At 38.6% G+C, this 22,753-nt stretch overlaps 1 protein-coding gene and 1 non-coding gene across 6 annotated transcripts in view; one reads left to right on the top strand and one right to left on the bottom strand.

Annotated features, from left to right (window-relative positions):
• DNAH8 (dynein axonemal heavy chain 8) overlaps window positions 1-22,753 on the bottom strand; it is a 319,842-nt gene that overhangs the window by 202,711 nt on the left and 94,378 nt on the right. For all 5 annotated transcript variants that reach the window (XM_031667069.1, XM_031667067.1, XM_031667072.1 and 2 more), the window contains exons 25-31: window positions 19,583-19,658; window positions 18,061-18,250; window positions 10,501-10,697; window positions 9,844-9,970; window positions 7,150-7,385; window positions 5,269-5,373; window positions 1,201-1,314 (exon numbers count right to left, since the gene is read on the bottom strand). In XM_031667069.1, the coding sequence (XP_031522929.1) occupies window positions 1,201-1,314; window positions 5,269-5,373; window positions 7,150-7,385; window positions 9,844-9,970; window positions 10,501-10,697; window positions 18,061-18,250; window positions 19,583-19,658 (1,045 nt within the window). The remainder of the gene's footprint in view (window positions 1-1,200; window positions 1,315-5,268; window positions 5,374-7,149; window positions 7,386-9,843; window positions 9,971-10,500; window positions 10,698-18,060; window positions 18,251-19,582; window positions 19,659-22,753) is intronic.
• On the top strand, window positions 11,131-11,228 carry LOC116275570. The gene has a single exon (XR_004184687.1). It is a non-coding gene; the product is annotated as a small nucleolar RNA SNORA8 (small nucleolar RNA).

Below are 22,753 nucleotides of genomic sequence, written 5' to 3'. Positions count from 1 at the left end.
TCCCCAGTTATATAATTACAGGCTTGTTTGCTGCTTCTGATTAGTTGAGCTGTTTCTAATATAGGCATTTATAAGAAATAGCACATTCAGATTTGCTTATGTCTGCAAATTGTGCAAGGGTAAGGTAACTTAAGATGCCTGACTGGCTGTGTCTGTTCAGGGATTCTTTAGACCTGATCTCCATTTTAAATTTACTTTAACAATAGAATGAGGGGGCAAATCAACAGATATGTTTAGTATATGCTAAAAAAAAAAAACAAAAAAAAAAACACAGCATTATATAAGTGACTGGCTGTGTCTGTTCAGGAACTCTTCAGACCTGGTCTCCATTTTAAACTTACTTTAACAATAGAATGAGGGGGCAAATCAACAGATATGTTTAGCACATGTTTAAAAAAAAACATTATATAAGTAGCACCAAGGGCTTAAATCATCTTATGAATACAGATCCACTGTGACCACTAAAAGAAAGAATATTTCAGGGGAACATATTCAGTCTTGAGTTTAACTTCAAGGTCAACATTATCAGTCAGAATACCAGTTTGAGTAGCGTATGGGACTGACCCAGTAAGACATCTATTATTTATTCTCAGGGACCTTTTTGGTTCTCTAAGAGTTAGTGAGAACACAAAATCAATGGCATAATATCCTGGTATTAGGCGTTTATAGTTTCTCACAGCCTTCCAACAACTATATTACATTTTCTACCATGAGAATTCAGGCCCCAAGAAAGGACAAAACCAGACCCTTTGTTCCTTCCACAATCTCCAAAGTTGTTGCTCCTTTTAACAGTAAAATCTGTTTTCTTTCTCTATAAAATTTGCTTAAAGCAAGCTTGCCCAACCCACGGCCCACAGTCCACACGAAGCCCAGGAGAGCTCTGAATGCAGCCCAACACGAATTCATAAACTTTCTTAAAACAATATGAGATTTTTCTGCAATTTTTAAAAGCTAACCAGCTATCGTTAGTGTTAGCGCATTTTATGTGTGGCCCAGAAAAATTCTTCTTCTTCCAATATGGCCAGGGAAGCCAAAAGATTGGACATCCCTGGTTTAAAGGATTAGCTATCCCCTTTTCCTGATAGCTGCAAATATAGCCACTTACATGCAACATACCTATTTGTCTGGGTTCATCACTTTCATTTCATATAAACATACCACAGAACATTTCAACATACAGCAAGAAAATACTTAAATTACCAACTCATATGCTTCTGCAAAGTTTATCACGTCCTCACGAAAAACTTCCACAGATTCAAGTAGATTGCTTTTAAACTTTGGCTGCACTTGAACTAGGTCCTCTTGTACAGAAACCTAGAATAAAAAAGAATATTCAACCTGAGAGTGAAAGTAACATATTAAAAACAAAGATTACAATTCTATTCCAATAAGTTTGTTATCTCACAGATTATCCTATATGAACAAGGAAGTCTCTGTTTGCTTGTAATAAAATATATTAACAACCCAAATGTACCTATAGGAGACTCAAATCATTCTAGCCTGTGACTTAAGAAGCAAAGTCAATTTCTCTGTAACTGCTTCTAGTTGATCCAGGTCAGGCCATCGCTGTGACCTGGAAGAGAGCTACTATTATTGGCACAGTCTGGGTCACATGTTGTCTATGGGGCCAGGCCAAGACCCAGGATTAGCAATCTCTAATTAAAAGTTCACATGCCTACAGTGGTTGGAGCAATTTTCTAAAAGAAAGTGATATTACTCTAGGTATTAAAAAAAATAGCAAATACCCTACACAATGGTCCTGAAAGACTCTGCTTAAACTTTCAATAATAATTGTCAACACTTAAATAATGCTTGCTATCTGCCATGCTCTTTACATATGTTAACTCTTAATCTTCATAACGACCCTATGCAGAAAATTGTACTATGCTAATATGATTACCATTTTACAGGTGAGAAAACTGAGGCACAGAGAGGCTAAGTAACTTCCCCAAAGTTCCAGCAGCAGTATCAGGCAAAGTCAAGATTCAAACCCTGGTTGTGTAGTTAGAGGGCCCCTGCTCTTAACTGCTCTCGACAGTAGCAGCTATCTTTAGATTGGAACATATACTACCTCAAGTTTAATGGTGACTGTAGTATATAACAGTCCATCTCTGCTAAAGGCTGGGTTAGTGGGTTTAACACTAACCATTAAAGAGATAGAAGAACAACCTAAGTGAATCCTCTTTTTGTTTTGTTTTGTTTTGTTTTGAGACGGTGTCTCATTCTGTCGCCAGGCTGGAGACTGGAGTGCGGTGGCACAATCTCAGTTCACTGCAGTCTCAGCCTCTCAGGCTCAAGTGATCCTCCCACCTCAGCCTCCCAAATAGCCAGGACTACAGGTGTGTGCTGCCACATCCAGCTAATTTTTGTATTTTTTGTAGAGACGAGGTTTTGTCATGTTGCCCAGGCTGGTCTGGAACTCCTGGACTCAAGTGATCCACCCATCTCAGCCTCTCAAAGTGCTGGGATTATAGGTGTGAGCCACCATGCTCAGCCATGAATCTTTTCCATTGAATAACAGCAGAAAATTGTGTTTCACTAAACCTCAACAGAGATTTCCTATTTCTTTTCTAAGACTCGCTCCTCTGACTAACCAGCAAGAGGAGTAAGCTATTTGTTAATATTGGATATGAATTTAAATAAACATGAGTTTATTTATTTCAAAAAAGTATTTTATGTACATTACCTAAGTGAGCCTCACAGACACATAAAAAAACTAGCCTTCCTAAATGACCCCAAGAAGAAGTTGAGAAACAAATGTTATTAACTTGCATAAAATCATCCAGTTGACTGGTAGTAGAGCTACAGTCACAAGCCGTGACCTCAACTTCAGTTTTGTGTCTCCTTGCTGTTGTGTCTTGCTTCAGTATAATTAGAGAATATAGGTCATCCCTTGGAGTTCTTTTTTTTTTTTGAGATGGAGTCTCACTCTGTCACCCAGGCTGGAGTACAGTGGTGTGATCTCAGCTCACTGCAAGCTCTGCCTCTTGGGTTCATGCCATTCTCCTGCCTCAGCCTCCCAAGTAGCTGGGACTACAGGTGCCCGCCACCATGCCTGGCTGATTTTTCTGTATTTTTAGTAGAGAGGGGGTTTCACCGTGTTAACCAGGATGGTCTCGATCTCCTGAACTTGTGATCCGCCCACCTTGGCCTCCCAAAGTGCTGGGATTATAGGCATGAGCCACCATGCCCGGCCCCTTGGAGTTCATTTTTAATGTCTAACTTTTGGTGTATAAATGTTTATCGACTTCAAAAACGCTTAGAGAAAGTTATAGCTATCAAGTTCTACATTAAAAGAAAAAAAACCTCAAATCAGTAACCTCAACTTTGCAAATTAAACAAAGAAGAACAAATTAAACCCAGAGCAAGAAGAAGAAAAGAAATGATAAAAACTGGAGCACAAATAAATAGTAGAGAGAATAGCAAAACAATAGACAAAATCAACAACCAAAGTTTTTTATTTGAAAAGACTGACAAAATTGACTACCTTTACCTAGACTAAGTAAGAATAAAAGAGAGAAGATACAAATTACTAAATTAGGAATGAAAAAAGGGACATCACTACCAGCCTAACAGAAATAGAAAGGACTATAAAGACACAATCAGCAGAGTGAACAGGCAACCTAGAAATGGGAGGGGAAAATGAAGAGTTGTTGTTTAAACAGAGTTTCAGTTTTGCAAGATTTTTTGCAAGTTCTAGAGATTGGTTGCACAACAATGTGAATATACTTAACACTACTAAAATGGTTAAGAAGGTAAATTTTATGTTACGTGCATTTTACCACTATTTTCTTTTTAAAGCTTAGCACAAAGCTACCATAATCAAGACAGTGTGGTGCTGGCATAAGAATAGACATATAGATAAAAAGAATAGAATTGAGAGTCTGAAATAAACCCTTACATCTATGATCAACTGATTTTCAGCAAGGCTACCAAGACAATTTGCTGGTGAAAGGATTGTTTTTTCCAACAAACAATGTTGAGGCAACTGGATTATCTACATGCTTTTATATGAAGTCCAACCCCTAACTTATACCATATGCACAAATTTAACTCAAAATGTATCAGAAACCAAAATTTAAGTGCCAAAGTTATAAAACTCTCATAAGAAAACATGGAAGTAAATCTTCATAACTCTAGATTGGGCAATAGTTTCCCAGAGAACATACCAAAAACACTACCACCAACAACAATAAAAAGATGAACTAGACTTCATCAAAGTACAAAACTTTGTGCATCAAAAGACACCATCAATAAAGTGAAAAGATAACCCGCAGAAGAAGAGAAAATATTTGCAAATCATATGTCTGATATGAAACTTGTATCCATAATATATAAAGAATTCTTACCACTCAAAAATAAAAAGACAACAAAATTTTTAAAAATCAAGCCAAGGATTTAAATTCACGTTTCTTCAAATAAGATATACAAATGACCAATAAAATGGCCACATGAAAACATGCTCTATCTCATTCGGCATTAGGAAAGTGAAGTCCTCGCACATGAACAATATGGATGAACTTTGAAAAATTACGTTGGGTGAAAGAATCAAGTTACAAAAGACCACACATTGTATGATTTAGTCTACATTAAATGTCCAGAAAAGGAAAATCCACAGAAACAGAAAGTAGATTAGTGGTTGCCAGGGCTGAGGCAAGAGAGAGAATCAGGAGTGATTGCCAATGGGCATGGGGTTTCTTTTGGGGGGTGATGTTTTAAAATTAGATAATGATGGTGGTTAAGCAATGATGTGAATATACTAAAAAACACTGAATTGTATGCTTTAAAATGGCAAACTTTATGGTATGTGTATTCTATCTCAATAAAGTCATTAAAATAATTTACAGTCTCACATTGCTTGATGATGGTAATAGGCTGAGAAATGCGTCATTAGGTGATTTTGTCGTTGTGTGAACATCATTGAGTGTACTTACACAAACCTAGATGGGATAGCTTACTGCACACCTAGGCTATATGTTACGGCCTACTGCTCCAAGGCTACAGACCTCTACAGCATGTTACTATACTGAATGCTGAAGGCAATTCTAGACACTGGTAAGCATTTGTATATCTAAACATATAAAAGGATCAGTAAAAATATGGTATTATAATCTTACGAGATCACCGTTGCATATGCAGTCTGTTGTTGACTGAAACATTGTTACGTGGCACACGACTGTATATTAAGCTTTAAAAAGGTATAAAATACCTTTTTTTTCTGGAGATAGTGACTTAAGAAAAAAATAATGTAATTAAATTCATACTTACAGCTTTGCTCTGCAATTTGTTGAAAGAATATCTTAAGGTATCAACTGCTTCTGATTCTTCTTTGGTTACTTCAACTTCAAATCTGTTTAAAATAGCATAGGCTTCCTACAGGATGAAGGTGGAGTTTAGAAATATCACAAGGGAAAGCCATTGCCAAATCATTTAGATGCCTTCTAGAAACACATTCCTATGTCTTAGAAGAAGACGGCATGTTCTAGAAAAGTGGTTTCCAAAATTAAAAGTGTATAAAAAGCACCTTTCGATTCTGACTACCAGATACTAACTCTGGATCATGGGCTCTGAAATCTGCATTTAATAAGCACCTAGGTGATTCTGATGGAGATGTATATGTCTCTCTTTTTCCTTCTTGACCCTGTGTCAACACCACAGAAGATACAGACTGTATTAAAATAGGGGTTGACTATACAAGGAACAGAATGAAATGATGTAGGAGATACTCCAAAGAAAAGAAACTTGAATGATCCAGGGTCCAAGGGATGCCCAGTAATTGTCTTCATCAAAAAAAAAACAAAAAAACAAAAAAACCAGTATGGTAAAGAATTAAGCTTCCGCAGTCAGGGAAAAATTGATATAATAATTTATTATATCTTGAAGTCTGGCTCGTCAGCATCCAAAATCCCCAAATACCAACATTTTTTTAAAGCAGTAAAAGTATAAAGTTTATTAGCTACCAAAGAGTATAAACTCTCAATGGGTTGAAGAAAGCATAAAACAGTCATAAATATTGGGTACCATAAGGAGGTGGTGGTGGTGTCAGTTCCCCAGATATTGCAGGCAATGAGGCAGTGCATTGTTTATAGACAACAAAACAATAATAAAAAGAATCAAAAGCCTGATTTTTATCACCATGTATCAGAAATTCTAAATAATATTAGTTCTAAAACATATAAAAATGAGTAATAGACAGACTCACCAAGGCTGTCCAAGTCCTGATCCCCAAAGTCTGTGAACATACTACCTTACATGGCAAAAGGGACTTTGCAGATATGATTATGTTAAGGAGCTTGCTATGGGGAGATCACCCTGGATTAACTAGGCGGGTCCGATGTAATCACAAAAGTCCACATAAGAGAAAGAGTGTGGCAGGAAAGTAGGTGTGAGAGAAGACACAATGACAGAAATGGGGCTAGAAGTGATGGATCACTGGAAGGGAACCATGAGCCAAGGCACGTGGGCAGCCCCTAAAAGCTGGAAAAAGGAAGGAATGGATTCTCCCCTAGAGCCTCCAGGAGCAACATGGCCCTGCTGACATCTTGATGTTAGCCCCATTAGACCCATTTTTGTACTTCTGATGTCTAGAACTGCAAAATAAACAATCTATGTTGTTTTAAGCCATTAAGTTGTTATAGCAGCAATAGGAAACTCATACTGTTTCCTAAAAACATCTTTCATTGATCTAAGTTCCAGCAGTTTACTATGGAGCCTGAGGGCACTGTTTCCGCCATACTGCCTGTGGTACACCACCGGTCATGAGTGAGACCTACAATTGGTTTCTAAGGCAAGCCAAAGATATTGGGAGAACTTGCCTAACATGTTGGGACTGACATGACAAGGGGCAATTATTTCTTTCCATAAAATGTTGGTGCCAGTATCAAAAATTAAATACTACCTACCCCAGTATAGCATTATTAATATATAAATATTCCTTTGTACTACAACAGTGTCTTTTGTATACTGTTCACTGTTGATAATTGCCAAAATTCTCCCAAAGACATCAACATCAGAGACTAGAAATAGGCAGACTGTGTTACATAATAGATGAATATGTTAAAGAACCACTTTCTTAGTGTGTCTCTGTTTCTTTAAAAAAAAAAAAAAAAAAAAGCATTCCAAGAAAAAAAAATGCAATCCATTTCTTACTTCAATTGGTCCCAAAGTCATGTCCATTTGAATTTCATTATCACGTATGCAAGACAAGGCTTCCATTGCAAATCTGACATCATCTAAATCACGAATAGGTCTAGATAACTTTTTCAAGTATTCATTAATAAATGCTATCATGTCTGACATTTTCTTTTTGTATTCTTCATTCAGATATCGACAGAGTAACATCTTCCATGCCTTGGCCTCGATGGATAAGGCCAATTTCATTGGCTCTGATGAAGACAAGAAGAGATTAAATTAGAATATAACTGGCATTCTGAAACTATAAGGGCATCTATAACTCCTCTGTCCAATTCAGTAGTCACTAACCACATGTGGCTTTTGAACACTTGAAATGTGGTTAGTAGGAATTACATGTGCTATAAGGTTACTAGATTTTGGAGACTTAATTCCTGTCCCCACAAAGCATGTATCCCCATGGAGATGTGCATGAGTTTTGACACCACAGCCCATGGGGGAGCATTTCTGAAATTAGTTCTATCACTGTTCTGTGTAACTTTTGCACTTCTTCTGACCATCCCATTAGTGGCCCTCATTCATTTCCGCATTTTTCTCGAGGGATCCCATGAAGTGGAGCGAAATTTATTGTTTTGTCTATCAAGCCGTGACTTCACAGGTTCCTTGCTTTTCTACTCCCCACATCATCCACATGGTCAGAGTATCTGTCTACCCTGACCCTGTACCCTGGACCTAGCCAGTTGCCCCAGGTCAACATGACCTACATTATAGACCAATCAGTCCTTTCTAGAGCATTTGAAATGAGGCTTGAGAAGGCGCCATGTAGTCTGGGAAGCAGAAAAAATTCATGCACAGAGGGAAGAAGAAACGAGAGGCAGAGAGAAAGAACTTCCTCAGCTTCCTATACTGTCCCTGCTTCTGGTCCATTCTGAAGGCTCAGTTGCACTTTGGATTCTGGGATAAACCTTTTCTCCCTTAACATAGCTCAAATGTGTTTCTGTTCTTGAAAACAAAACAGCTGTAACTAGTCAACTCTGCCTTATCAATCCTTCCCCTTTTACCTCTCAGTACTCCTACACCCCCCCAATTCTGCCAAGCTTGAAACACAGTTGCTCTGCTCTTACCTTCCAACCATTAAACTTAGAGGCCTGTGGTGCTGAGGAGAAAGCGTGGCCTGAGAACAACCATGCAGCCAGCCTGGTGATTGAGGCTGTGAGATCATATCTCATGAGGTCCCCTGGGGGTACCTTTTTCCTCAGGCCTCGGGGATTCAGCCCACCCTCCCCTTTCTTTATAACTACCATCACCTCTCCCATTTTTAGATTCCACTCTCCAAAAACAAGCCCCCCAGCCCATTCTATCAGTCTACTACGGTTGCTTTTTGTACTGTGGAGCATAGTGCTAACCATTATGAGGAGACAAATGTGAACTTTTAAAAAATAATAGTGTACAGTTTCCAAAACGCTACAGAAGTTCTTGTAATTATGCCACTGATGCATAGTTTCTGATTTCCAGATAAATAATCCCCCTCAAGTACTTGTAATCCTTTGGTACTTTTCTTCCTCAGAGAAGCACAAGTACTTCCTTGGCAGATATAATAATAATATTTAATATTTATTCAACATCAATCATATGCCAGGTACTATGCTAAGCATCTTATATAAAGCATTTCGTGAGGTGAATACTGTCATTTTCATCAGCAGAGGAAATGGAGGTTAAAGAGGTCAAGTTACCCAAGTGGTCAAATTCAAGAGCCACAGTTACATTAATTTCTTGATAACAGACCTGAAAATCTACTTAAGGTAGATAATGGATGAAAAATACCTCATTCAAATACTGTCTGAGAACAAACTCTTCCCACAAACTTAGGATAAGACTGATTGTTATGTAACCACGGTAACAATGAGCCACCACAACCAGCTTTAAACCCAAACCACAGAGCAAGTCAACATCAGTTCTCATATGTGTGCAACCCAAGCAATGTCAGGCCCTTTCTTCTGAATGTCAACTAGTCAAGAAAGACTTACTCCAATAAACCCACCTCTGAGTGCCAACCAGCCTACAACAGTCTCACCTGAGTAAACATCCTTATACAGATGATGTCAACCTATCTACGTCCACAGTCCTTCAACTGCATGCTGCCCAGACACCCTGCATGAGACGAGCAGTCTGCCCTGCCAGGTACACTGTGCCTGACCAGTACAGCTCTCTGTCACTACAGCAAGCAATAAGTCATCTTCATATTTCAAACGTTAACGATTGTCTCATCATACTTTGATACTCTAATCCCAAATGGATCAACTTCTTGGCAGACTTCAAACTGTTTGACTTCCATCTCATGTATACAAGCCCCTCCTCATAGTAACCCAAAAGAGAATTTCACCTATAGTTTTAGCTGTTTGACTGCCAGTGGAGGAATCGGCCTGTATAGTGTGTCTATGGATGTGTGTATAAAGAATATCAATGGCCCAAAACTATTTAACATTTATATTAGGTTGGTGCAAAAGTAATTGCAGTTTTGCCATTACTTTTAATGGTATAATAATATTATATCTTGGTATAATACTATTATTATACCTTGGTATATTATTATTATTATTATATCTTCATATAATACTATTGTACCAAGATAGCTTAATAATTGCTTGCTAAATAAAGTAATGCTTCATGTGAAAGTACAGATACTTTCCATAATAAATATTTTTAAAATACCTGTATGTAATTCAAGTGCTCCTACAACAATAATAGGCTTCAACTCATCAATCTCCTGTTCAAAAGTAGCATAGCGTAGAATTTCTGATCTGATTTCAGTCAGAGAGGGGTTGTTAGCCAAAAATCCCTGTGGTAAGAAATAGTCAATATTTTCTTTAATTTTTTAACAATATAAATCTTACCAAACTTACATTAGAAAATTGCATTTGCTCATACACTTTTACACTTGTGTGTGCAATGGGGCCAGTGGCTGGGTAAGAAATGGGGTGTCCACCGGGAGGCAAGGAATTTCACCGCCTGCCAGGCATGGTTTTTCAGAGTTCTAAAGTTCCCTTGAGTCTCTTACTGAAAAACAGCTGGGTCTCCAGAAGTGGGACGCACCCTTGAATACCTGGCCTCTAGTCAGTGGTGGCACATAACTGGTACTCAATTGTTTAAGGAAATTGAACAAAATTTGTCTGGGCCTCAGTAATACCAACTGCCTCAGTGCGTCCATGTGAGAATTACATGAGCTAGAAGGTGACAGGTGCTTGGTATTTATAGATTCTTGGCCTCTGCTCATGAGTTCCTGTCATTTTCCCTGATATTTTCCTGGTCCACCCTCAAGAGTCAGAGACAAACAAAACCCAAATGACATCACAAGTAGTGGAAAGACACCTTCACTTTCACATCGCGGTTGTCGGTCCAGAGAGTCTTGTACTTCTGAAAGTCCTGCAGGGCCTCGTGAGCCGCCTTTCTTAGGGAGTTTACAGAGGAAGAAAGGAGCAGGACCAACTTAGAAATATCCTTGTGCTCCGCTACCCCCGGGTAAAAATTCTTCAGCTTCCTTGCAGGAATAACTTCTTCAACAGATCCTGAAAACAGATGTTTTTACACTATAAATAACTTCTATATTCAACTTTAAATATTATCAGTTTTAATATTTCTGATTCTTTTTCAAACTCTATTTTCTTAAAGACTCTCCCTCCAAGAAACTAAGAGCTATTTCGAGTAATTAAGGGCTATTCTCCTGCTATCTTCATGGATGCTCATTAAACTATGGTGTCAGATCTTGGGATCTAGATTTCTTTAATGTAGAAGAACTGTTATTCAGAGCAGATAAATGAAAGACACTGATTAAAACCCCCCAAAATGTTAACGTCCTTTAAGAAAAGGTTAAAAGCGTTGAAATTTCCACCCTGAGGAATAGCACAGTGGTTCAAGGACAGACATTAAGTTTATTAATCAAATGACCTTGGGACAAGTATTTAGTCTTTGTGGATGTAATCGTGAGAATGAAATGAGACAACCTCTGCTGGGGTGTTTAAACATCAGCGCCGCAGATATTCAGCATCTGGCATCTTGGCTTCCTGCTTGTTAAACCTGGTATTTCTACTGATACAGTATTTGTGTAGTTTTCTTAGACCGTTCAGTTTGATACAGTCTTCAACAGCCACCAATGCTTTTATTTTCCTAGGGTGTCAAATTGAAAACTAGGCAGATCCATCTACTCTAAAAAGGACCCTAAAATAAACTGGTTGAAGAAATTAGATCCGAAAGACTCTCGGTGGAGAATTTCAAAGTTTTTGTCATTATATGCAATTCGAATAGAGATAAAAGAAGCCAAAATAAAAGAATTGTGGCCAGGCTGACAGGAGAAATGTGGACTAAGCATCACTTCTAATAATGAGGGCTAACTTGAACATACATCTTTTGAAGATAAATTTTGACTCCAGCTGGCTGGGGACCGTGGCTCATGCCTGGAATCCCAGCACTTTGGGAAGCCGAGGCGGGGAGATCATTTGAGTCTAGGAGTTCACGACCAGCCTGGGCAACATGGCAAAATCATCTCTCTACAATAATACAAAAATTAGCTGAGCATGGTGGCACATGCCGGTAGTCCCATCTACTCGGAGGCTGAAAGGGGAGGATTGCTTCAGCCAAGAAGGCAGAGGCTGCAGTGAGCAGAGGCTGCACCACATCACTCCAGCCTGGGCAACAGAGTGGGACCCCATCTCTAAATAAATAAAACCAAGTAGTGGTAAGTCCTCCAGCTTTGTTCTTTTTCAAAATTTTTTGGCCATTATAGGTCCTTTGAATTCCCCTATTCTCTGTTCAAATTTTAGGATTAACTTATCAACTTCTGCAACAAAAAAAAAGCCTTCTGGGATTTTGATAGAGATTGTATAAAATCCATAGATCAATTTGGGGAGAACTGCCAGATTAATAATATTGGATCTTCCAACCCATGAACATGATGTATTTCTTCATGGTATAACTTTCAGCAGTGTTTTACAGTTTCAGTGTACAGACCTTATACTTCTGTTAAATATATTTTATTCTTCCTTCCTTTTGTGCATTCAATTGTTTTATTTCATTTTCAGATGGTTCATTGCTAATATTTAGAAATATAGTTGATATCTGTATATTGATCTTGCATCCTGCAGTCTTACTGTCTTACTGAATTCATTTATTAGTTCTAATAGTTTTGTGTGTGTGTGTACAAGCGTTGATTCCTTAGGTTATTTTTACATACAAGATCATGTCATCTGCTAATAAAGACAGTTTAACCTTTTCCCTTCCAATCTGTATATCTTCAATTTAGTTCACTTATCTTAACCCACTTGATAGAACCTACACTATAATGTTGAGTAGAGGTGGTGAGAGCTAGTATTCTTGACTTGTTCCTAATCTTAGGGGGAAACAATTCAGGCTTTCAATGTTAGATATGATGCCTTTTATAAGGTTGAAGAAGTTTAATTCTATTCCCAGATTGTTGAGCATGTTTATCATGAAAGGGTGTTGGATTTTGTCAAATATTTTTTCTATGTCTATTGAGACGATCATGAGTTTTTGCCCTTTATTCTATTCATATGGTATATTTTAGGATGTTAAACCAACCTTGCTTTTGTGGAATAAACCTCATTTGGTCACACTATACAACCCTTTTCCTATACTGTTGGGTTCAGTTGGCTAACATTTTATTAAGGACTTCAGCATGGTCATTTAAATTTAAAGCTCCTTTAAAGATGTTTTTAAATATAAAGAAGTCTAATTTAAACATCTTTTCTTTTATGGTTTGAGCTTCATATGTCTTGAGAATCCTTCCCCACCCTGGTGTTTTAAATACATTGCGCTGTTTTATTCTAAAAGTGTTGTAAAATAGATGGAATAGTGTTACAGGATATAGAATCGTGGGTATGATGTGTATCTAATTTAAGATACTACTGAGGCCGGGTGCGGTGGCTCAAGCCTGTAATCCCAGCACTTTGGGAGGCCGAGACGGGCGGATCACAAGGTCAGGAGATCGAGACCATCCTGGCTAAAACGGTGAAATCCCATCTCTACTAAAAAATACAAAAAACTAGCCGGGCGAGGTGGTGGGCGCCTGTAGTCCCAGCTACTTGGGAGGCTGAGGCAGAAGAACGGCGTAAACCCGGGAGGCGGAGCTTGCAGTGAGCCGAGATCGCACCACTGCACTCCAGCCTGGGCGACAGAGCGAGACTCCGTCTCAAAAACAAACAAACAAACAAACAAAAAGATACTATTGAAAGTTTTTCCACATGGAAGCAAATCCTTAGCCACATTTATTAAACAGTACATTCTTTCTCCACTGATTCGTAAATCCATCTATATCATATATTTTCATATATACTAGTATTTCTGCACCCTCTCTCCTGTTCTGCTGTATGTTATCTATCTTTGGATCATTAAAAGGCTATCCTTCTTAGCCTGGCTTTGTAATACTCCTAGGTATTTGGCAGGGCAGGAACCCCTACCTTGCTTTTCTTCACCACCAATTTTTCTTGGCTATTTTTAACTCTTTTCACTTCCATATAATTTTACAATCAAATTTATAAATCAAGTTGACCACAGAAAAAAATCTATTGTGATTTCTTTGGAATTGCATTGAATTTATAGATTAACCAAAGAATTGACTTCTTCATGATGTGGATTTATTCTTGTCTTCCATTATCTCATTCAGTAATATCTTCTCCAAAAATGCTGTGCAAATATTTTTTTACATTTATTTGTTAAAGACCTTATGGTTTGCGGCTAACAAAAAAATATATGCTTCTACTATATATTAACTGTATTACCGGTAAATGTAGAAATACTGGGGGTTTTGTATGTTGATCTTTTATACATAAACATTTCTGAACTTATTAGTTTTAACAATTATTTCTAGATTTCCTGGATTTTCTATGTATAATCTTTAAATAAGGACAATCTCAGTCTTCCTCTCCAACTCTTCTTGTTTTTTCTTATTTCATAATGAAGATCTCTAGTAAACTATCAAATAAAAATGATAATCGTGGGCTTCCTTCTTTATTCTTCATTTTATTAGGAATGGAATACTTCTAAATATTTTCACAGATGACATTATTAGAAAATCCATTTTATTCCTGGTTTGCTAAGAAGCTATATTTATGTCTGTGTGGGTAAGTGAAATATACTTACAGAAACATATATAAAACACAAGAAATAAAATGTATATTAAAGAAGAAGAAAAAATGAATTCCAATGTACTCACCACCAAGTTAAGAACAGAATGTTACCAATAGACTAGTCCTCTCTAGGCACCTCTCTAATCCCATTCCCTTCCCTTACTCCCAGAGGCAACCATTATCCCGAATTTTCTTTGAAGATAAACTTTACAATAAATCAACATGCTTATCCCTAAACCATTTTTTAAAACTGAGCAGCAAGCACAAAACTAGCTGTAAAGGAAAGAACATTAATTGTTCATGTGAGATGAAGGCTCCTCTAAAGAAAAGAGTCTCTGGGACTAGTCTGGCTTCATCTTTTCTACGAGTTTACAAAAGCCCTTTGTGGGGGAAGCTATGGGGCAGGATATAAATGAGTCCTAGAAAATATATGTGTCATGACAATCAGGGCATCTGGCAGCACTGTGTTTGTGAGCCGAGTAATAAATGTCCAGCAAGAATATGGCCAGGATAGTGAGCTGATCTCTATTTCCTTATATCACAATTACCTGCCTCCAGTTCTCAGTAGTTGGTCAAGGCAGAATGCTTCTGAGGAATAAATAAGTTTCCTCAGCTGACCCAGAGCAATGAGTGTAGAGCAGCAACTTCATCAGCACATGGTGAGAACAAGAAAGTCCAGACAAGAATACAGACCAGGTTTACCCAGGCATTCTGTCTTCAAGTTAAAGGACAGTATATATAACGGCATCCGGCATTTGGTGAGAGTAGTCGAAACTCATCTGTTTCCCAAGTCACACTGGTTGCCCTCTACGCTTAGAACATAACTATCACTGCACAATCACCCTTCAACATTCACCTTGAAATTCCCTTCACCTGTCTGCTGCATTTTATTCCTGTTTCCAATATCCTACATCTTTTTTTTTTTTTTTTTTTTTTTTGCTTTTGCTTTCTCATTTTGGAAGACTACAACCTTCAGTAACTTTGCGGAAAAGGGTGTGTTGAGGGTACATTTTAAAAGCCATTGCATGTCTGAAAATGTCTATTTATATTGTACTTGGTTGATAATTTTGCAGAGAATAGAATTCTCATTTGCAAGATTGTTGATAAGTCCAAGGAGATTTTTACATCTAGCAATTTTTAGTTTTACATTTAGCCTGCTACAGTAATAGAAAAATATATAGAAGGACTAAGGAGAGAATAAAGAATAACGGCAAACATTGGACTAAAAGTAAAAAAAAAAAATAGATACTAATCTTCTTATATGGATTAATTCCCAGCCCTCTCGTTAGGTTTGTGATTTTGGAAAAATTATTTTACCTCTCTGAAGAAAGAACTGGGTTTGATCCATAATCTCAGAAGACACAATCCCAAACACCATAATCTCAAATATTGAAATCCCAAAAGCTCAAAATCCCTAAAATCTAAATCCTGAAAGTATAAAATCCATGTCTAAAATTCTGAAAATCAAATCCCCCTTTAAAAATGTAAATAGATATATTTAAAAGAATTGTTTATTAAAAGAACTATTATTTTTTCCAGAATTATATTTTTGGGATTTTGATCTTTCGGGATTTCAACATTTGAGATTATGGCATTGGATTGTGTCTTTCAGGATTACGATCAGCCCCTGAAGGAACTAAGATTTATCTTGCCAGGTATTTTATGTAAATTCACAGATCCATCCACATGCTTTTTCCCCAGCTCTTCTTGCCTCTGATTTTCCAAAGCTGTTCTTTCTAGGTCCTGAATGATCAGTCCAGCCATTCGTCTGCCCAAGAGTCCATGTATATCTTTGCTTCAGACCACTCTCCTTAAAAAAGTTATACTGCTTGAAGCTCTGCCCACTGGGGGAAATTCCCCTTTTCACTGCCCTTTAGGGCCACTCCTGAGTGGGCTGTAGTGCAATAAAAGTCCATTTTCAGCTGACAACAACATATTAAGCCAATTCGAATAGACCAGTCCTGAGATTTTTCATCCTTTATTAGCTGGTTGTAGGGAACACCCCATGAAACCATAGATGTAAGCTGAGAAAGCAATGTTAGTGCAACATAGAAAGGTGCCATAGGGGTCTGAGCCACTTGGTCATGTAGCTTACCTGGTATCTTGGAGGTGTTTTTGGTTTTGGTTTTTTGGAGACAGAGTCTTCCTCTGTTGCCCTGGCTGGAGTGCAGTGGTGCAATCTCAGCTCACTGCAACTTCCGCCTCCCAGTTCAAGTGATTCTCCTGCCTCAGCCTCCCTGGTAGCTAGGATTACAGGTGCCCACCACCATGCCTGGATAATCCTTTTGCATTTTTAGTAGAGACATGGTTTTGCCATGTTGGCCAGGATGATATCAAACTCCTGACCTCAGATGACCCACCTGCCTCGGCCTCCCGAAGTGTTGGGATTATAGGCGTGAGCTACCACACTAGGCCTCACCTAGTATCTTGTTGTTTTCAGTTTGCCTTTCCCTGAACCACAGTGGAAGCTACATAGTTTTGAGACCAGTTTCTCAATCCCATTAGAAAGTTAAAGAGACCAGTTGAAGAGATCAGTTTTTCAACCCCATCAGAAAATGGACAAAGGACATGAATAGACACTTGGCAAAAGAAGACACTTATGCAGCCAACAAACATATAAAAAAAAGCTCAACATCAGTGATCATTAGAGAAATGCAAATCAAAACCACAATGAGATACCATCTCACGCCAGACAGAATGGCAATTATTAAAAAGTCAAGAAACAACAGATGCTGATGAGGCTAGGAGAAATAGGAATGCTTTTACACTGTTGGTGGAAATGTAAATTAGTTTGACCATTGTAGAAGACTGTGTAGCAATTCCTCAAAGACCTAGAACCAGAAACACCATTTGACCCAGCAATTCCATTACTGAGTATATACTCAAAGGAATATAAATCATTCTATTATAAGAATACATGCACGCCTATGTTCACTGCAGCACTGTTCACAATAGCAAAGACATGGAGCCAACCCAAATGCCCATCAATGGTAAACTGCATAAAGAAAATGTGGTACATATACACCATGGAATATTATGCAGCCATGAAAAAAGAATGAGACCATGTCCTTTGCAAGGACATGGATGGAGCTGGAAGCCATTATCCTTGGCAAATTAATGCAGGAACAGAAAACCAAACACCACATGTCCTCATTTGTAAGTGGGAGCTGAACAATGTGAACACACTGACATAGGGAGGGGAACAACACATACTGGGGCCTGTTGGTGGGTGATGGGGGGTGATGGGAGGGAGAGCATCAGGAAAAATAGCTAATGCATGCTTGCTTAACACCTAGGTGATGTGCTGATAGGTGCAGCAAACCACCATGGCACATGTTTACCTATGTAACAAACCTACACATCCTGCACACGTACCCTGGAACTAAAATAAAATAAAATAAAAAATAAACCAGTTTCTTTCTATGCAGGAAGTATCAAAAAAAAAGGTTCATGAAATTTTGGGTCACTATCATATCACATTCATAATTACTTAAGCGACGAATTTATGTTTACGTTAAGTTTATCCAACCTACTATCATGCAGAAAGTAAAATTAGTGCTAAGGCTTATTTTAATTTTTAACTTAAGATCATCACAGTAGACAAGGGATTTAAAAATCCTTTTCACCCACCACCCAAAGCCAGGAAAAAATGCCTGCATGTTACATTTAAGATGAAACATACTATTTTTTAAATGCGAAATGTATCAAACATATAAAATAATTTAAAAATCTATATGCTATCAAATCCAAGAAGGATCAGTAAGATCATTGACTAATTTTACATTCTTACTTTCTTCCTTCTTCTGCAGTTTTCCTGTGTTTTGATGGGTCAGGTCAGTAGTGGTGGGGCTGGGAATGACTGACTTCATGGGACGGATTTGCTGTTGCCCCCAGTGAGCCACTCCTCTGCTGACCTCCAGGGTTAACTGGATCATACGGTTAATGGCTTGTTGAATGTCATCCAAACTAGGAATCATCACCTGCGGAAAGAAGAAACAAATGTGTAATACCGCTGGCACATACCGTCCATCCCTCGATTTTCACCACCTCCACTCCCCCCTGAGTGGGGCAAGCCTCGGCTGGCCCAGTGGAAGGCTGATTTGATGGGGAGAATGACAGAGGAAGATGGTGTGGGGGGCGATGCAGATTTTCTCTATCCTGAAGTTTTCCCGCTATCGATTCCTGCAAGCCTCATTATACCACGAGTAACTTTTTAATAACAGAAATGACATTTCGATTTTGTTAAAAAGGCCAAACTAGTACTTGTCATCCTTTTCCCCATGGGGGTGGCAGAATGCAGTGGGAAATTACAGACTATGTGTTAGAAATCCATGAAACAAAGTAACTGAAGAAGCTACACCACCAAGAGTCTGACCTCAGTTCTTTGAAATGTGCCAAATAAGCTAAGACGCTATCCTTCAGGAGGTCAGACCACGTAAAGGTGATTTTAGGTGAGTCACGTTTCTGCCTGGCCTTATCCTTTGACCCATCGCAGAAGGCAGCTCAGCCATCCCATGTGGCTTGGAGTTCCAGATGCCCATCAGCAGCTGGGGTAGTTGTAGAGATAAGTGCCACGGGAAGATACGGATGATTCAGATGCTCAGGGCACAGGCTCTTTTTATCTTTCTCTTCTGCCATCCTTACCTTAGTGGGTTGCCTCACAGACATGTGTTTGGGGTAGGGATCTGGACAACTGTGATTATTTTATTTAGATAATTTAATGTCTGAAGTAAGGAAAAGCAAGGCAATTGGTAGGGTACTTGCTAACTGATGGCAGAACAGATGGCTAACTCAACTCTTTCACAAGGCCTTCAATACACCATGAGCTAATACAGAAGTAACTTCTTTTTTTTTTTTTTTTTGACAGAGTCTTGCTCTGTCACCCAGACTGGAGTGCAGGGGCATGATCTCGGCTCACTGCAACCTCCACCTCCCGGGTTCAAGCAATTTTCCTGCCTCAGCCTCCCGAGTAGCTGGGATTACAGGCACCTGCCACCACGCCTGGCTAATTTTTGTATTTTTAGTAGAGATGGGGTTTCATCGTGTTGGCCAGGATGGTCTCGAACTCCTAACCTTAGGGGATCCGCCCATCTTGGCCTCCCAAAGTGCTGGGATTACAGATGTGAGCCATTGTGCCCGTCCCAGAAGTGACTTTTTCATAACAGATATAAATGACATTTCCAATTTGTTAAACAGTGAGGGAAAGTGAAAAAATACATAGGACCGGAACGTCACCCTAAATGAAAGCTCAGTTCTAGTACTATGCTTCTTAAGTAACTTACCAAAATATCAGTGTATTTAATAATACTTACCACATTAGGAATTGCAAGATGTACTTCACTTTTTATAAAGGAAATAATATCTTCTGATCGTTTTCGCCCATAATGGCTGCAATGAGATGGACATTTAGCTGATTAACCTTAACCTAAAATTTCATTAACAGTTTATTATGCTACAAAATTCAGTCCTAACAGTAAAGAACATTTTTAAAAGGCCACATTACATAAAGAGACTATTACTTATAACAGAGCCCTAAATTGCAGAGAACTGAGAAAATACAATGACCTGATAGTCTTAGAAGCAAACTAGTAATCTCATATACGTTTTCTACTATTTTAATGCTGTTTTTTCTCAGTAATAACCTTTAACAATGTTTACTAAAGGCATTCTTTGTTCCCAGCCCTGCAACAGATACAGGACGAGATCACCAGCATATACCTTTATATGCTTCTTTGTCTATATTTTTACGAGATTAAACAGGACGTGCCTGGTCCATGATTTCCAAAAACTGCTTTGTTAAACAATATCTCTCATGCACAGACAGCAGCACAGATGCCTGAGTCCAGTTATGAAGGACACCCGCAGAGCTGCAAATTACTCCGGCTAGCACAGCTCCCTCTGTCTCAACCTCCACCCCATCCCAGACAAAATTATAATAAATGCAAACTGTCCATTGTCTTTTTCTCTGGGAGTGCAAGAAATACTGTCATTACTGAAAACTTACATCTCCATTTCTAAATATAAGCAGATGGGGGTGAGAGGAGATCACAAGAAACATAGAGGCCACAGTTCCAAAGTGAAGACCCAACTTTTAGCACTCAGGGCCAAGGGTTCCCAGATAAACCTATTATTGGAAAGGACTGAACAAAAAGCAAGCAAGCAAACAAAACCCCTCAATTCACAGTGTCCCAGTGGAATTCAAGATGTTGCAATAAAATTCGTGTGGGCATTGATTCAAAGTGTGTAATTTGAGAATAAGAAAGAGTTTTCATAAAGTATAAAGGAACAGCTGAATAATAGAGGCAGTGAACCCCGCACTAGATCATTTGGTACCTTATACAGCAAATTAGAGAATCAGCTGAAGGTATTCTCCAAAATTTCAGATGCAAAATACAAAGAGAGAGAAAATACTTAGAGAAAAGGTAAGAATAGGTAACATTTCTTGAATGCTTAATGTATGCCAGGCAGTTTCCATAAATTACCAGTTTATGTTCACATTAATTCTGTGAGGCAGACCTTATGATTATTATTATTTTCATATTGTAGATAAGGAAACCAAGGTAGGGAGAGGTTCAGTAAATTCCAGAGGGTCACTCCGCTCAGAGATGCTTACTACCTAGACGCAGCACGTGAATACTGTGTAGATACGGGAAATTAAAGCAAAGCACTCCTTTAACCTTAAGAATAGGCTTGTTTTTTCATTTTGAAGAGATTCTCTATGTGCCTGACAGGATTAATGGGGGAAAAAAAACCCACCTGCATCTAAACATACAATTTGTGAATGTCAAGAATAAAAGAGAAATCCTGTAAGGATCAAAACAAATACAAGTTGTTACTTGGAAGGGAAAATCGGATTAGCAGCAGAACTCTCCTCTAAAAATGGAAACCAAAGAAGCCAATGGAGCAGCCTCTGTAGAGTATGAGAGAAAGGGATTCTGATCCCAGAAGACGAAGCTAGCATTCGTGTGTGGGGATAAGAGAAAGACATTTTAGACAAGTAAGGATTTTTTAGTACTATCCTCATGTATGCTTCCTCAAAAATTGCTGAATTGCCACAGAACTTGTAAATCAATGTGGCCTAGTGAGTGCATCCCTCAAAAAAGCTTCTTTTTGCCAAACCCATCACAATCATAGATGGGAGATAAAGGACACAAGAATGCTCAAATACAAGGTAAGCATCTCCATGAAGCAGAAATGGAGAGAAACACAAGGACAGCCTAGTGAGGTTTCCGGGCTGGAAAGAGGCAGTGACCATCGGGAGGTTGGCTCTGGTGAAATATAGAGGATGGACAGGACTCAATGAGGGACAGGGCCTCGGCCAGCCTCACTACTTAAGGCCAAAAACTAAAATAATGCTCTCCCACCTGTCTTGCAGATGCTGCTGCAAGACAAGGTCTGTCAACCTACTGCCCGCAGCTACGGCTTTTCCAGCGGATGCAGACCTGGGGCAAAAGAAGCACATCCACAGATTCCTTGATAAGTAGCTAAGTCAGGCCTCCCGTGTGCTCCCTGGCCGAACCTGCCATACCCCCAATATCTCTCCAGGGGCCAGTAACTGTGAAGAAATAAAACCTGGTTCTGTACTCAGGGTTCCGAGTGTCATTTAGAGGCAAAAGTGAAACTCGTAGACAGGGAGGGAGGGAAGGAGAAAGAAACACGAAAACAAAGCTCTCGCAAAGAGAGCCTGCACATTAAAAGCCAAGTATGCGTGAATATGTCTAAGGATAAGAAAGAGAGCTAACAAAATCCAAAATTGAAACAGAAACTCACTCCAGATAAAAGTAATGCCCAGATAACAAGCTCTAAAGTAAGGGAAAATGTTCAGCGATATATGAAGACTCTTTCAAAAAAATTTTAAAAAACATTGCTAAACTAAAAAGACAGAAATAATATCATATCTGGAGGATAAGGAAAAAGTATTTTTTCTTGAAATATTTAAGATGTCACAGATGACAAAATCTTTAGAATAGACACAGAGGTACTTGCCCATAGTGTAGAAACATTAAGGATTAAAAGAGAATATTCAGTTAGACTCATGCAGACTTCTCATCAGCAGCAACACAACTCAGAAAAAAATGAAGAAATACTTTCCAAGTGCTAAAAGACAAAGAAAGACAAAAACATAACATAGATGACAGAGTCATTAGGAGACAAGGAGAAGAGAAAGAGAAGCCCCAACATACGAAATGTCCACACATCCAGTGTGCCCAGGACAGTTCCAGATTCACTGTGTCCTGGGACCTCATCTGGACAGTGCCCCTTCACTCACAAAAGTTCCATAGTTGAAACAATAAATTATGTGGTCATTCTATTCAACATTCAATTAATAGGAGTTCCAGAAGAAGACAATGAAAGAATATCCTGGAAGTAATAACTAAAGGGGAAATTGCTGAGGTTTTTTCCAGCATTAAGGAAAGCTATAAACCCTCAAATAGGAAGTGTGTTCTGAGAACAAAGCAGGATTAGACATAGACAAATCCACA

Source organism: Papio anubis, chromosome 6 (genome assembly GCF_008728515.1).
Source record: "Papio anubis isolate 15944 chromosome 6, Panubis1.0, whole genome shotgun sequence".
NCBI lineage: Eukaryota > Metazoa > Chordata > Mammalia > Primates > Cercopithecidae > Papio > Papio anubis.
The sequence above is the reverse complement of the archived record's forward strand: the minus strand, read 5'-3'. Positions and strand labels throughout refer to the sequence as shown.